The 16,600-nt window shown below is 34.5% G+C and overlaps 1 protein-coding gene across 1 annotated transcript; it reads right to left on the reverse strand.

The window, feature by feature from the left end:
- Positions 1-3,540: 3,540 nt before the first annotated feature.
- On the reverse strand, positions 3,541-9,356 carry LOC306856374 (vitronectin-like). Its single transcript, XM_079395624.1, has 6 exons — positions 9,258-9,356; positions 9,052-9,161; positions 6,470-6,691; positions 6,241-6,380; positions 3,940-4,171; positions 3,541-3,868 (listed from the first exon to the last, which is right to left on the reverse strand). The coding sequence occupies exons 2-5, from the start codon at positions 9,107-9,109 to the stop codon at positions 4,106-4,108; spliced, it is 486 nt and encodes a 161-aa protein (XP_079251750.1). The 5' UTR covers positions 9,110-9,161; positions 9,258-9,356; the 3' UTR covers positions 3,541-3,868; positions 3,940-4,105.
- Between the last annotated feature and the right edge of the window lie 7,244 nt (positions 9,357-16,600).

Raw genomic sequence — 16,600 nt, forward strand, 5'->3', positions numbered from 1 at the left:
GTTGTTACATATAGAGCTACATGGTCATAGAAGATTTTTTAATCAAAATTTCAGATGTGTTAAAAAAATGTATGACACATAGACAGGAAAGAGGTATTGAAAACTTTAAGCGAATGACTGCTGTCATTCAGGATCAGGCAGACAAACAACATACAATGTGCACAAATGTACAGATAAGAGAAGCAAACGAATTCAAATTACCTGAGAAAGTTTTTGTTTTTATTTGTATTGTACATGCAGAATTTGCACTGCTTTTTAAACTGCCCAGCTCTTCACCAGCCATGAAAACAGTTCCTCGACATCTGTGCATAATCTATCATAGCTCCTTGCCTTTCAGGTGGAGCTCTGTGGCATAATTTTGGCTATGTATCACAAATTCTTCTCAGTAGCACTATACCTCTAAAGTATGAAAACTCCTTGAAATATTTCCCCAAACTGGCAGAATAAATGGTACATGTTTCCACATCAAACAAAAAGATGGCCTCAGGTGTTTGCAGACTGTGAATGGAGAGGAACACAGCTGCGATGACACGTCATTAGCACCATTGTGACAGTACTGTGCCCTGGGAGCGGGAAAACACAGAGGATCCATTGGAAAGAAAATGTATGAATGCAAACACACACATTCCCACATACCAGGCATATATGCACTCATACACCGAGTAGAGACACACACAAAAATTATTTTGTTGTTTATTACAGTTTTTAAGCCTATGGAAGCATCAGAATTCAGAAATGAATTGCTGAACTCAAAAGAAGACATTTGGAAGAATGGTAGCCAAACAGTAGCCGGTAGACTTCCATAGTGTTTTTTTCTATATTGTGAATGTCAATGGCTACTGCAAACTGTTTAGTTACCAGCATTCTTCCATATGTCTTACTTCATGTTCGGCAGAAGAAAGAAACTTATACAGGTTTGGTAGTTTCGGAACAACAAGTGGTTGAGTAAATGATGACCATTTTTGCTGGGTGAACTATCCATTTAAGAACAAGGCACATTGAAATTGTAACATGTTTGGCATGTGCAGGGTGATCATGCATCAGTCAATTTATGTGACCCTGGACCACAAAACCAGTCTTAAGTAGCACAGGTATACAGTATATGTAGCAATAGCCAACAATACATTGTATGGGTCAAAATGATCCATTTTTCTTTTATGCCAAAAATCATTAGGATATTAAGTAAAGATCATGTTCCATGAAGATACTTTGTCAATTTTCTACACTAAATATGTCAAAACTGAATTTATGATAAGTGATATGCATTGCTAAGGACTTAATTTGTACAGCTTTAAGGGCAGATTTTCTCAATATTTAGATTTTTTGCACCCTCAGATTCCAGATTTGCAAATAATTGCATCTCGGCCAAATATTGTCAGATCCTAACAAACCATACATCAATGGAAAGCTTATTTATTCAGCTTTCAGATTTCAGAAAACTGACCCTTATGACTGGTTTTGTGGTCCAAGGTCACATATTATTAAGGGAAAAAAATAGAAACATTTGTTAATTTGTATTTTGACCAATTATTTCAATAATTGAATGACCGATGAAAGACGAAGCAGAATCCCAGTAAAGAGATTCATCCAAGTTAAATTTATTCTATAACTTATGTAGGCATATCAATATTTACACATATTGTAATTGAGATGTCATAATAGCAACAATATAAATGCAAATTAAATGAATCCACTCAATAAATATCTAAAAGCAAATCAAAGGTATTTAATTGAAAAATTAAATAATAACCCCATTAATTACAATAAGTATTACATTTTAAAATAATAATTCTAATAACAATGTGGCACTTGGGACCTTCTGTCCCGGTACTGGGAAACAACAACAACAACAAAAGGACCTTGATATGAAACATAATACAATCTCATAGATCATTATTTTTAATTTCAGTTAAGTCAATTCCTTAAAACTATTTTAACTGACTAAATCTCACAAATGTTGATACTTAGATAAAATGACAATGAAAAAAATAGCACCATCATTCATCAAAAGTGTTGATATGAGATTTTTGTGCTGTCTATTGACAAGAGAAACAAACTCAAGGTGAGGGGGGTCATCTTCAGCTGGGGGCATCTTACCCCTCTTACTCTAGTAGTTAAAGTCAGTTAATATTGATGAGAAAGTATGTTGAGCATGATGTGGCTTGCTGCTATCAGCATTCTTCAGAGGATCTCTTGTTATCACAGAGACTTTACTCATTCAGAGCAACACTCTAATAAAAGTGAGTTCGCTTTTACTAGAGGATATCACTTACTTGTTCTCTAGCTTATACTTGAAACTTGGCACTGTGAACCACAAACATGGTTGGATCTTACAAGTAATTTCTGGTTATGTTACAATGTTGGTAAATCACTCTGAAAATACAGTAGGTGACTGCTAAATATGAATGTAATGCAAATGAGAAAAGTGCAGACATTTCCTGAAACTTAACAATCAGCTTTTGCCTGCATGGAGAACAGTTACTTGCAATGATGTTCCATCATATTGAAAACAATACCATGGAAATCAATGGCTATTCTCGGTTGGCTAATCAATGGCTGGGACTCGGTTGCTCACATTTTACAAAATATCTTCTTTTTTGTTCAACAGATTCATCTACAGTTTGATGAAGGCAAAGGATGTTTAAAATGCAGATATTTCCACAGAACTAACTAAGGTTGAGTGCACCAAAAAAAATTTTTTTTAAATTAAAAAAAAAAAAAAACCCTGCGATTCCAACACTTCACAGGCTTTCATTCCTGTCTTGGGTTATTGTGCAGCTGTTGTCTATGTATGAACATGTTCAGAAGTGTATGGCCTTTTGCCGTTGCCGTAGTGTTCACTTATAGCTCAGTACTCTCACAGTCACCTCTTAGTGGCCATTCTGCTGCTCTATGAGTGCCACACTCATGTGTGCCACTAGAGGATGTTATTGTCATCAGATAGATAGGAGTTGAAGGATGTGAAATCGGAGGAACTTCCTCTTCCATATCTTTATAGCTAAGCTTACACTTAACCTACCAGCTTGTTTTCAGATATAATTAATAGTAGACTGAGTATTTTCATCATTTCTTATAGGTTCATGGAAAAAAGATAAACATACATGTATTTATCCCGTTTCAGAGAAAAAAATTATTACACTTAAAGATACTACAGGAGCACGGTTACCTTCTTTGAGGCATGCATCATTCTTTGAATTTTTCTCAAATTCAGTTAACAAATACTTTTTGATTCCTCATGAAATAATAACCTATAATATAATATACTATAACCATCTTTCTGCTTATATTCTGGTAGTTTGTATCTCTGTACATTTGTTTCATACATGAGATTATCTGATACACTTTCAAAGTAAAAATTCTTAGAATTTATATTTCTGTGAAACCTGATAAATTTTATTCAGGATTCTTTCATGAATAGAAAGTTCAAAAGAACAGCATTAATTTAAAATAGAAATCAAATGTCTTTACTGTTACATTAGGCGAATTTAATGCATCCCTTCTGAATAAAAGTATTCATTTCTTGTATTAGTTTTTTTTTTTACAAGGTGTCAAATGTTTTACAAGTTTTTCATAATGTAAACCTGAAATTTCCAGCCAATCTGGCCCAACTGCTCAAAATATAAATCATTATTCTAGATTTACCACAGTGAGTCAGGGTAGAACAAGAACACAGATTTTTTAATCATGTACCTGATCTTTGTTTGAAGTACCTTTCTTAAAGAAGTAGACATTCTGCACAGGTGCGGCCTTCTCTTGGACAATCTCCACATCTATGTATTCATCTGGGTCATAGCTCATGTCAAACCAAGATGGACGTCTTCCACGGCCATTTTTCTGGTTTTTACCACGCTTCTCTGCTCCATAATACCTATAAAACAAATATAATCTATACATCTACTGTCCTAATGTCCTCTCAACAAACCTCAGTAATGAACAAACCTTTCCTCATAGTCCAATCCAAAGTCTTCCCAGAACAGTGAGCGGCTCACTCTGGCTCCTCGACCCCTGGTCTTCTTTCTCCGTCCGGTTCGGCCCCTGCTCAGGCTGGTGGCTGGAGACGGTGAGGGACCAGGGCTGACGTACAGTAGGCCAACCATTGCTGCATCTATGGGAGGTTTGATGCCAATCCAGTCTTTGGAAATGAAACGCGGCCCTTTGTGATGCCCGTCAACTGGATGGACAGGGAATACTTCAGCAAACCAGACATTTACTGAAACCTTAAACAACATATGCACACAGAATTACTGCCTTGAAACAGAAGTGTAAACACATTATCCAAGGTGTGTATAACGTGTGAAGGAAACAGAGGGTGAGGATTTGGTCATGCGAACACATTCTTCATGGGAGGGCTGGTGTTTGAACTCTTATTGGTAGTACTGGTCCCCTGTGGGAACAAAAGAAACATTAAATATTGAATAAATTATTTCATAAGGTGCATAACTGTATTTTTGACCTATGGAGTGCTGTAGACGTATTTTTGTAGGCCAACCCAAAAGTTAGTATTACCCCAGTTCCATCAACAACAAAAAAACATTAAACGTCATCAACATTAAGAATCTGTCAAATTTTCCAGACTTTATTTAAAAAAAAATTCTCTGAAAGATTGAGTTAGAATAACAATTGCACTATTATGATAATAAACAGAAAAAGGGACTTACAATTGGGGAATACAAAAAGCGATTCATCTCGAAGAGGCAATCAGACAGAGGAAGTGCTCGTAACACCAAGTCTCAGTCATTGTTCAAATAAGTACAAGCTAGTAAGCGGAGAGAAAGATAGGAAAGAGTGATTTTTTTTTGAGTTTAGGGTGAAGTCAAGTACTGCCGAAAGAGATGAGTTTTCAGTTGTTGCTTGAAGATTGCCAGGGATCCGGCGTTCTGGATAGGGGTGGGAAGATTATTCCACCAGCCAGGAATGGTGAACGAGAATGTTCTGGAGAGTGATTTTGAGCCTCTCTGTGATGGTACCACAAGGCGTCGCTCACTAGCAGATCTCAGACTTCTGGAGGGGATGTAGGTTCGTAATAGTGAGTGGAAGTAGGAGGGTGCTGAGCCTGTGGTAGTTCTGTATGCAAGCATCAGTGTCTTGAACTTGATGCGAGCTGCCACTGGTAGCCAATTTATTTTTTCATATAATAAAAAATAGCACACACACACACACACACACACATATATATATATATATATATTAGTGCTGTCAAACGATTAATCACATTCAAAATAAAAGTTTTTGTTTGCATAATATATGTGTGTGTTCTGTCTATATTTATTATGCATATATAAATACACACACATGCAGTATATATTTAGAAAATATTTACATGTATTTACATGCCTATATTTATATTCATATAATTTATATTATAAATAAATATATTTAATATATAAAAATAACATATTTTCTGAAATATATACGTGCATGTATGTGTATTTATATATACATAATAAATATACACAGTACACACACATATATTATGTAAACAAAAACTTTTATTTTGGATGCGATTAATCATTTGACAGCACTAATATATATATATTTAGTTTTTAATAGTGAAACCATCTTTAAGGGAAGTTGTAAAAGTAGCCAGCTAACATAAGCTAATTTAGGCTAATAATTATATTGATAGTAAATATCGTCAGCTTATTTAGGCTGAAAATATCCAAAAAAGCTAAAAGCTATCATATGCTTAGAATGTTAAAATAAGGAAAAATCTCACCTTTCAGAATAGACATTGATAAGCATGTCCCAGACAGATTCATCACTTTTTCAACATTTCTGATGTGGTTTGTGCGTATTTGTAGTGTGTTTCTGTATTTGGTTGTGTTGGGAGTATTTGCAGCATGTGTCTTGTCAAACAGATTGAGATGTTTTCTTAATTTGCAGGTGTTTTTTCCTATTTGCATGTGTTTTGTTCATTTGCAGCATGTTGAGCTCACTTGGCCACCGTATTAAAGGGATAGCTCACCCAAAAAGGAAAATTCCAAACTGATAAGACCTTCATTCATCTTTGAAAAATAAATTAAGATATTTTTGATCAAGACCTTTCTGCGTCTTGAATGTGGTAGTTTGTTGATGTATATGGAGGGTCAGAGAGCTCTCGGATTTCATGAAAAATATCTTAATTTGTGTTCCAAAGATGAACAAAGGTTTTACGGGTTTGGAATGACATGAGGTTAAGTAATTAATGACAGAATTTTTGGGTGAACTATCCCTTAAATATTTAACCTGACGTAAACAGACCTTAAATATACATGTTTTTCCCTGGCAGTTGATGCGAGTGAAAGCAACATCAATGGAACCGGAGATGCCCCACACATCCTTGATGAGTTTAGGATACACAGACATGACAGATTTGTCATCTAACTCAAAGAAATAGTCCCCTAGAACACAAATGAAGAAGGCATTGTGTAGTCAGCCTGAACTTGAACTGAGAAAAAGGCATAGTAGTGCATTCGACCTCTAAACTCACCTCTGAACGCATAGATTGAGCCATTCTTCAGCTGCATGAAGGCATCAAAAGTGCGGCCGCTACAGGTGATGGCTTCTGGATCAGGTGGAACTGTAGGAGATATAGTAGGGGAACTTGTGGTGGTTTGGAGCGGAGCGGTGGTGGTCACATTTGATTCTTCTGTCGGTGGCTCCAAAGAGGTCAGATCATCCTCAGGCACATCAAACATGTCACCACAGGCAACTGAAGAAGAAATTAAAACATTCAAATAGTGAAGCATTTTCACAATGTCTGGTTCTCTTTCCATTAATAAGACATTAAAGGAACAGTTCACCAAAAAATTAAAACTTGTTGAAACTCACCTTTTGCTTTGAGTTTGTTTGTTCATCAGAGCAGATATGGAGATTTAACATTACTTGCTCACCAATGAATGCTCTGCAGTGAATGGGTGCCGTCAGAATGAGAGTCCAGACAGCTGATAAAAACATCACAATAATCCACTCCAGTCCATCAATTAAAGTCTTGTGAAGTGAAAAGCAGTTGCTTTTTAAGTAACAAATTTTTAAGGCATTTTCACTTTGTCCAAAATCCATAATAGCATCACTTCCTCCAGTGAAAAAGTCCTCTAACATCAAAATCCACTGACATATTTGTTTGAAACTGCTTGTTTAGAATGGTTCTGTCTTATAAACGGCGCTTGATCTGTGCATATTTCTCTCCTGATTCAGACAAGGGATCTTTTTCCCTAGAGAAAGCAATATTATGGATAGAGGACTCAAGTTTTAGCTGGAAGCAATGGTTTGAAGTTAAAAAAATATTAATGATGGATTTGTTTATTACAGACACGCAACTTTTCATTTTACAAGATGTTAATTGATGGACTGAAGTGGTGTGGTGTGGATTATTGTGATGTTTTATCAGCTGTTTGGACTCTCATTCTGACGGCACCCATTCACCGCAGAGGATCAACTGGGCAAGTGATGTGGTGCTAAATTTCTCCAAATTTGATCTGATAAAGTAACAGACTCATCTATATCCTGGATGGCCTGTGCGTGAGTAAATTTTCAGCAAATTTTCATTTTTGGGTGAACTATTCCTTTAAAAGTAAAATGTGTACTTTTTGTCACCAAACCGAATTTCAGACAATTTTTCTGTCCTATGGGTTGATTTTAATGAAAAGTAACTTTTTTGTTACTTAAAACATTTTATATAGCATTGTATAGATATTATTGTTTTACCTTTGTCACAGATTTTTCAGCGGACCACAGTTGTGCTTTTCCCCACAACAAACAATTTTGCGAGTAATAAAGTTTTATCAAAGGTTAGTGTACTTGTTTATCAAGAGGGTAATTAGTATCACAGAAGTGCATGCATTAGATAAGAGACATGTGATGTGTGAACAAAAAGCAAAATCAAGGTAAATATCACCTGTATATATCACCAGGATATTTTTATTGTGCGTCGTTTCCAGTCCCCAAGTTGTAATTTAGCAAAAAATGCAGAAATGCAGGTGGAACTTCAAGACTCTTCAGGCCAATATTTTTAATCAGGTGTTTTAGGTCTCTGGATTAATCGGAAAACAACTGCAATTTTTTTTTTTTTTGTGCTGCTTTTTCAAGTGTTTTTTTTTTTATGCATTATGTATGTGTACATATTATATATTTTAATGTTAATAGTGTTTTAAAAGTTATTTTCAAGTCAGGGTAAAGTCCACAGGGCCAAAAGTGCCCAAAGCTGATGCAAAACCTAATTGTAAACAGGTTTCCCAAACCCTCCCCTCGGCTGCAATTGGTCAGACAAAACAGAAAACGCACACCATTGGATGAGCTAGTGTTGCCATGTAGGACTGTTCCAGCTGCTCAAACAAACACAGGGATGTTTTGAGAGCACCACTGTTTACACTTGGAAATCATCCCATAAGTGTCATACTTACAGTTCTCTCTGTATAATAAGCTAGGATATTAGAAAGTACTATATATAGTAAAATATAAATAAATACATACATAAATAATAAACCTTTTAGCTAATAGAACATTCAGTACATTCAAATACAAATATACACTGCCATTCAAATGTTTGGTGTCAGCAAGTGTTTATATATATATATATATATATGATACATTAAACTGATCTAAAGTGACAGTATAGGCTTGTACAATGTTAAATGTTTTATTTCAAATAAATAAAGTACTTTTATTCTTCAAAGAATCTTGAAAAAAATGTGTCATGGTTTCCAAAACAATATTAAGGAGAACAACTATTTTCAAGATTGATAGCAATAAGAAATGTTTATTGAGCATCAAATCAGCAAATTAGAATGATTTCTGAAGAATAATGTGACACTGAAGACACACAAGTAATGATAGCTGAATGCCATCACAGGAATAAATGATGTTTGAAAATATATTAAACATATTATTTAAATAATATTTTGTAATATTACTGTTGTTGCTACATTTTCTTAAATCAAATAAATGCGGTCTTGGTGAGCATAAGAGACTTCTTTCAAAAACATAACAAAATATTACCATAGTGTACAGTATATTAAAATGCATCAATATAAGTTTGACGTGTTACTATTTGAATATACATAAAGTTCTTACTTTTTGTTCGACAAGCACTGTCGGAATCCACACAGCAGCTTCCATAGTATTTGCACATTTTATCCCACTAGCATTTCTTTGTCGGATCAAAACCACTCTGACGCATGTTTCTGTGGAAATTGCAAAAAAATGTGCATTTTTTTTAAAAGCTCAATAAAAACAAACCAGCAATCTAATTATAATGAAGCAGTTTGTGGAACACTTACCCTCTGCAGCGAAACAAGTCACAATAAAATAACAAATTTCATTTTTAATGGCACATCTGTCAACAGCGAGTGCCTAAAATGCTCTAGAATCACCAGTGTGAAAGAACGACGGAGGACAGCTTAGACATCTATGCTGATCGATGGCTCCAAAAGTAAAAAAAATCAATGATTACTACAAAGTTGTTATGTTACCATTAATCTTCCATGTTACAATTAAGGCCTTCTAGTTGAATTAAAGTTAAGAAAGTTTAACAAGGATGTAAGCAAATAGATCTGGAAATATATACAGTAATCGTGTATATATCTGTAATAAGTGGGACTGTATCAGTGGCCTATATAAACTATTGAGCTACTATTGATTTCACTGTCTGAGCAGCTCAACTCACTGTTTGTATATAAATGACTGCTGTTCAGTCTTTAACATTGTAATGAGACAAATCAGACATTATTATTTAAAACATTTATATATATATAAAAGCCTTGAATTATAATCTTTGTTTGACGAAAGTCTTCAAGCCCACTACAGAGGTATTTGCATCAAAAGATGTGGAAAAAGTCATATGACAGGTGTGCTGACCAAGGTGCTGAAATAATTTTGAGGTAATAGCACTATAATTCCATTATCTGCTCTACACTATAAACTTATAAAGCATCACAATCATTTCTCTTTTTTTATTCTTTATTTTACTGTGCTTGCGCTGCATTACTGATATTTAGTACCAATACTAATAACGGTCTTGTTTGCATTTGTTCTAAAACTTTTCATTTTAAATTAGCAGTGAAAGCACACATCTAGCCTGTGTTTTTACATTTTATATCTATTTCTGTAATTGTATACTTCCTGTGTTAAAATTTATTTAACAAAAATGTAAGATTTGTTTTAAAATCTCCTGTTAATTTACTTTTAAGCAAGACAACAAATTTTGAGATGTTTTGCTTTTTTAGACTAGTGGAAGGAAAAAGCATCTAAAAAACAGATTTAAGTGTTTATCACCTATTTTCGTCTGTAGATTTCAGTTAAAATACATCTCTTTAAAGGCCATTTTCTCAAAATGAGTTTTTTCTCAAGAACTAATCAATCGAGGAAGCATGGTGATATCTATTAGTTAAAATATTTACCATATTCACCTGTGATGTCTTGCATTAATAGATATCAAAATAGACTAAAAATATAACTGACAGTGATGACATGCATTCTTTCGTAAATTTATTTGCAAATCGTATGAACTGAAAAATAATGGATTAGGAGAAAGAGAAATGCCTGGGAGAAAATGATTTAATGTAAATTGGAACTAAAGATTATTTTGCAGAATTTTTATTGCAATTTTTGAGTTTTGATACTTTTTCAGAAAAAGAACGAGCAGACAGAACATACAGCATGTATATAAATCTTTTTTCTTTAAATGTTGTATTTATGTGTTGCACTTTGTAGACCAGATTCTAGAAAAGACAGACAGGCTTATAAATAAACTAGGATAAGATCAACAATATATTAACCAGTCATTATAATTTGATTTTGTTAGCTATAAAACTGAAATGTTACCTTGTCTGCAAAAATATGACTTTAAACATATCTTAAAGTAGCTTAAAAGAATCAAATTGTTCATTTTTACTACTCCGATTAAGTAACTTGTTAGACATTTCAGTAAATAATTACTCATTTGTGAGTAAACTGGAATCTCAGATAACTCGTATCACTCTTGTTCCTTGATATTTCCTTTAAGGCCATAACTTGATGTCCTGCCAGCAGTTATAATTCAGAAATAGCGCAAATTGCTTTGTGTAAATTAGATGATAATGTAAAATGAAAGGACTTTGTCCTTTATTGAGGTCAAAATCCGTAAGTGGGCCATTGAAAAAAAGACAAAAGTCCAAATTCAGGAACAAGGAGGTTCCTCGTTTACCTTGACTTAATCCATACGGCCACTGACAAATTAAAGTTCAATTGAGTAATTGATATGTCATGTGATACTGGTAATCGGAATACCTTGGGAGAGCCCTGCCCTTTGTTTGATGAGAACACACTGTGACAGACCAGCTGTCTCTGATATGAATTACCACCCACAGAGTGTAGAAATATTAAATTCCTCAAAAAAAATACAACTGGTTAGTTTTTAGGAGGACCATACACTCAGAAACAATAGTTCACGACCTTGAGATTTTTTCTCAATCGACTGTGTCAGGAAGACTTGGTGTCTGTTAGACAGCCATAAAGATAACTACAGAGTCCTGCCGCAGCCAAGGTCTAGTATCAAAGCTCAATGTACTAAAGAAGATCATCTATTATCATGCAGAACAACTCCATAAAGCTACTGTTATTACGGCCTTGTAAAGTGAGAGCAGTATCAGTATATTGTCAGCGCATAGACAAGTAAACCTATAGACAAGGAAGAAGAAACGGATGGTAACATTTGCATGAATAACAGGCAATATCACACTTGAGCTTTGAAACTATTATTAAAAATATTTCAGAAAAGTTAAGGGTTTCATTGAAAACTGTCTTTATATACCGCAGTACATACACACCAAAGATTGTATAAGTGAGGTTATGTAACACGCAAGGGGCTTTATCTCTAAGGAACAGACTCTATAGATGGTAAAAGAAGAACAAATCTTTGGAGAAATATATATGTTGGACCTTTAGCACATATTAGGCAGTTTAAGCCATATGAGATGAAAGAGACTTTTCATAGTACTGGTCAATGGGCTTCAAAGATGAACAACTGGTAGTACTTGATTTAATTTCATTAAGCATGTCCTTAATAATTACAAGCAGAGAGTTCAAAGTCTGTAAAGGTTACTAATTAATGTTGATAAAGCTGTAAGGTCTCAGACTGTACCGAACCGAAGATTATCAGGTGTATCACATGCTTGGCTGATCTGTTCCTCACTAATCTAAATTTATTACCGTAATCCTGCTCAGCACATTATTCTTATGCATGAATTTGGGTTTTATGAAAAGATTGAATTTTGTATGAAACACTCATTAACCCTTATCTTTTTTGTGAAAAGTAAATGATCCATATCGCTCTTGCAAAAGGCTAAATAAAACTGACATTTTCAAAGTGAAGTTATAGAACTATAAAAAGTCAAACTGTAAAGGCACAAAACTATTTCTATGCAATGAAAAGAAAAGAAAACAAAAAAGAAAGAAAGGGAAAAAAGAAAGAAAGAAAGAAAGAAAGAAAGAAAGAAAGAAAGAAAGAAAAACCTAACAAAAAACAAAAACAATGGACTTGATGTTCAAATGAAGAGTTCAGATGCAAAAGCCTCAAAATGCCGTCTGAAATTTTCTTCTGAAATGAGCATTTTTATCAGGCCTCTATATTTATGTTCAGTTATTTCCCTTTAATTGCTTAGAAAAGGATCTATACCTTGCCATTAGAGTAAAATTACTGAACCTAAACATAGCAACCTGATAAAAATGCTCATTTTAGATGAAAATAGTTAACCATAGAAACATACAATATGTTGTTAACTGTTGTTGATTTTCCACTATTAGAAACACCCAGTCATCGGTGTCATTTATTAACAGAAATGTATAAACGTCTGTTCAAAGGTTTATGGTCTGTAAGATTTTTAATGCTTTTGAATTTTTTGTTTTTGAAAGAAGTCACTCCTTTACCTAAATTCTTTACTTCAGACTTATGTGCCCTCTAGAAGCTTGCGTTCTTCAAGTGAACAACAAATTATTGTACCATCCCAAAAACACAGAAAAACACTTTCAAGGACTTTTTCATTAACTGTTCCCATCTGGTGGAATGACCTGCCCAACTCGATCCGAGCAGCCGAATCCTTACCCATCTTCAAGAAACGGCTAAAAACTCATCTGTTCCATCTTTACTTGACCCTCTAACTCTAGCACTATCTATTCTAATTGTATTTTATCTATGTCTTTTTATTAAAAAATAACAATAATAATAATAATTATCTGTACTGCGTTAGGCTAACCAAGACTTGTAATAGCACTTGCACGTTGTTGCTCTTTTGTTGGTTTTGATTGCTTCTTATGTCCTCATTTGTAAGTCGCTTTGGATAAAAGCGTCTGCTAAATGACTAAATAAATAAAATAAATAAAATATTCACCAAGAACATTTATATGATCAAAAATACGTCACATGATGCCTCAAAAATCAGTCTAACATGTCAATTTGGCATATAATAAATATCGATTTAATGCTGAAGTATTCAATGTTTTTAAACCCATACTGACCCTAAACTTTTGAACGGTAGCGTGTGTGTTAAACAAGACAACACCATGTCTTTATCTTTGTCTTTATGCATGTCTTTACATTTTCTTCTGAATTCAAAGAACATTTTCACAAGAACTAAAATCAGGTGTTTCACAGTGGGAATTTGTGTCAGTTGTTTTTTAACCATCTATATCCTGCTTTTTACTGTAAACAACAACAGCTAGTTTTAGGAATCCAGCAGGAAATGCTAGATAAAATTATTTGGACATTAAATTTACATTTACATTACATTTAGTCATTCAGCAGACACTTTTATGCAAAGCGACTTACAAATGAGGACAATAGAAGCAATCAAAATCAACAAAATAGCAACGATATGCAAGTGCTATAGCAAGTCTCAGTTAGCTTAACACAGCACACATAGCAAGGTTTTGTTTTTGTTTTTTTAATAACAAGATTTTAAATAACATCAGTTATAAACCATAACACTTTCCAATAAGGTTCAGTGCGTTAACATTCATTTTTATAGCATTATCAGTCATGGTTAATAAGATCAAAGAAGGCTGTGAAAATAAATGTGCATTGTTAATCCTTTTTATCTTTTATTTTTGTAAGATTTTTCTAAAATCTAAGCTTTCATTGGATAATACGAATTTAAAATGGGGGGAAATCTCATTATAAAATAAATATTTTTTTCTCAAATACATGTTGGACACAATTATTGGCACCCCTAGAAATTCTTATGAGTAAAATATATCTGAAATATGTTCCCATTCATATTTACAATTTTAAGCACACCAGCGTGATTATGAACATCCAGCCATGCCTTCCTGTTTCACAGAAATACAAATAGGAGGGAGAACAAAGCCCAAATTCCCTTAATCATCCATCACAACGAGAAAAACCAAAGAATATATTTCTGATGTGCAGCAATAAAATAATTGAGCTTCACAAATTAGTGAAGTGGCTTTAAGAAAAGAGCTAGAGCAGTGAAAATTCCCATTTCCACCATCAGGGCAATAATTAAGATGTTCCAATCAAGACTGAGTTATGAATCTGCCTGGAAGAGGATGTGTGTCTATATCGTCCTAATGCACGGTGAGGAGGAGAGTTTGAGTGGCTAAAGACTCTTCAAGGATCACAGCTGGAGAATTGCAGAAAAAGGTTGAGTTTCTGGGTCAGAAAACCTTAAAAAAATAATAATCAAACAGCACCTACATCACCACATGTTGTTTGGGAGGGCTTCAAGAAAAAAATTAAGAAAAGAAAATGCTTTCACCAAAAAACAATCTCCAGCATATTCAGTTATCAGACACGACTGGAGCTTCAAATGGGACTGGCTTCTATGGTCAGATGAAACTAAAAAATTAGCTTTTTAACAGCAAACACTCAATATGGGTTTGGTGAACACAGGAATAAAAAGTACCCCATGTGTACAATGAAATATACTGCTGTCATCATCATTAAAAAATGATGTAGGTCTAAATTTCTGCTGAAGGTCCTGGACATCTTGTTTAGACACATGGCATCATGGATTCTATCAAATACCAACAGATAGGTGTCACACAGTCGGAAACTCACTTATCTTTCACCATCATCCTCGCCAATTAAGAAGAAAACTAAACCAGCGGCCGCAGCAGGCCTAGCAGATATGGAAGACAACATGGTGTCCACTATAAAGCGATTTGAGGACATTTTGGAAACTGAATTAGCAGCAATGCACACCGAATTCGCTTCTCACATGACTACAATCCAGAATATATGCTCTAAAATTGACTTTTTAATCGGAAAAAGGTGATCAACGAACACACTGGCTGTCTGTCTGGGTGCCCTCGAGCAGCAGGTGACTGATTTACAAGACCACAGCAGACGCAGTAATCTCCGCCTGCTGGGACTACCTGAGGGGGCCGAGAAAGATGACCCGATTGGTTTTCTGAAACAGTCACTGCTGATCTGGATCCCATCACTTGCGGGCAGAGACATCGAGATCGAAAGCGTGCATCAAGTTTTCTCTAGAGCAGGGGTGCCCAACCCTGTTCCTGGAGATCTGCCTTCCTGCAGAGTTCAGCTCCAACCCTGATCACTGGCACTTGGTGCATGTTTACTGCTTTTGACATTGTTGAATCGTTTGTTTCTTCTTTTTGATGTGTGATTTATTTTGTCTTCATGTGTATTTGTTGTTCTTCTGGTGATTGGGTGTTGTACTATGTTCTTTTCTACACTGCAATATTTTGTCTTAATATAAATAATTGTTCACAAAAAAAAAATACCAACAGATAAAAAAATCAATAAGTGACTGATACTGTTAGAAATCTTATGATGGGCCACGTTTGGATCTTCCAACCAGAAAATAATGCATAAACAAACCTTAAACACAACACAAAAATGGGTCACTGGGCACAAAACCAAGCTTCTGCTGGCCATTCCAGTCCTCTGACCTGAACCCTGTAGAAAATGAGTGAACTGAAGAGAAGAAGCACCGTCATGGAGCTGTGAATCTGAAGGATCTGGAGAGATTCTGGATGAAGGAATGGTCTCTGATCTCTTGTCAGGTGTTCTCTAACCTCATCAGGCATTATAGGAGAAAACTCCTATACTATTTTGGCAAATGGAGGTTTCAAAAAGTATTCTGTTAATTGTATCCAATGTGTATTAGAGAAAAACATTTATTTCATAATGATGTTTCCACCCATTTTAAATAGTTATTCTCCAGTGAAAGGTTAGATTTTTGTGAATTTTTTAAATAATAGATCAAAAGGATTAACAATGCATATTTATTTCCACAGCCTTCTTCGGTCATATTTACCAAGGGTACCAACAATTCTGACCACATGTGTATATAGGCTACAAAACACATTTTTTAATCATTTGTATAAATTAACAAATGAACAATAGTAAATAATAGTTTATTTATAAACTAATAGTAACCTAGAATAACAAATGCTTTTTGTTATCTGATTCTATTCTAAAAAAAAAAAAAAAACACTTGTAGGGAACTCATAGGGAAGCCACCACAATGACAATTATATTTATACATTCCCACACTTTTCCCACATTTTCCCAGAAGCGAACATTAAGAAACATTCTTTACATATCTCTAGTGTAAAAGAGACACTTATCAGGTGATACCTGCTCTTCCATGATGACATT

The sequence above is a fragment of the Barbus barbus genome (genome assembly GCF_936440315.1).
Source record: "Barbus barbus genome assembly, chromosome: 36".
NCBI classification, from domain to species: domain Eukaryota; kingdom Metazoa; phylum Chordata; class Actinopteri; order Cypriniformes; family Cyprinidae; genus Barbus; species Barbus barbus.

Bases quoted from the DNA above. Each gene is read 5' to 3' on its own strand.
- LOC306856374 (XM_079395624.1), bottom strand. From the start codon at position 9,109: ATGTGCAAATACTATGGAAGCTGCTGTGTGGATTCCGACAGTGCTTGT. The intron at 6,692-9,051 runs GTAAGAACTTTA...TTTCTTCTTCAG, and splicing joins CAGTGCTTGTCGAACAAAAA to TTGCCTGTGGTGACATGTTT. The intron at 4,172-6,240 runs GTCTGTTTACGT...CTGTCCATCCAG, and splicing joins GAAAAACATGTATATTTAAG to TTGACGGGCATCACAAAGGG.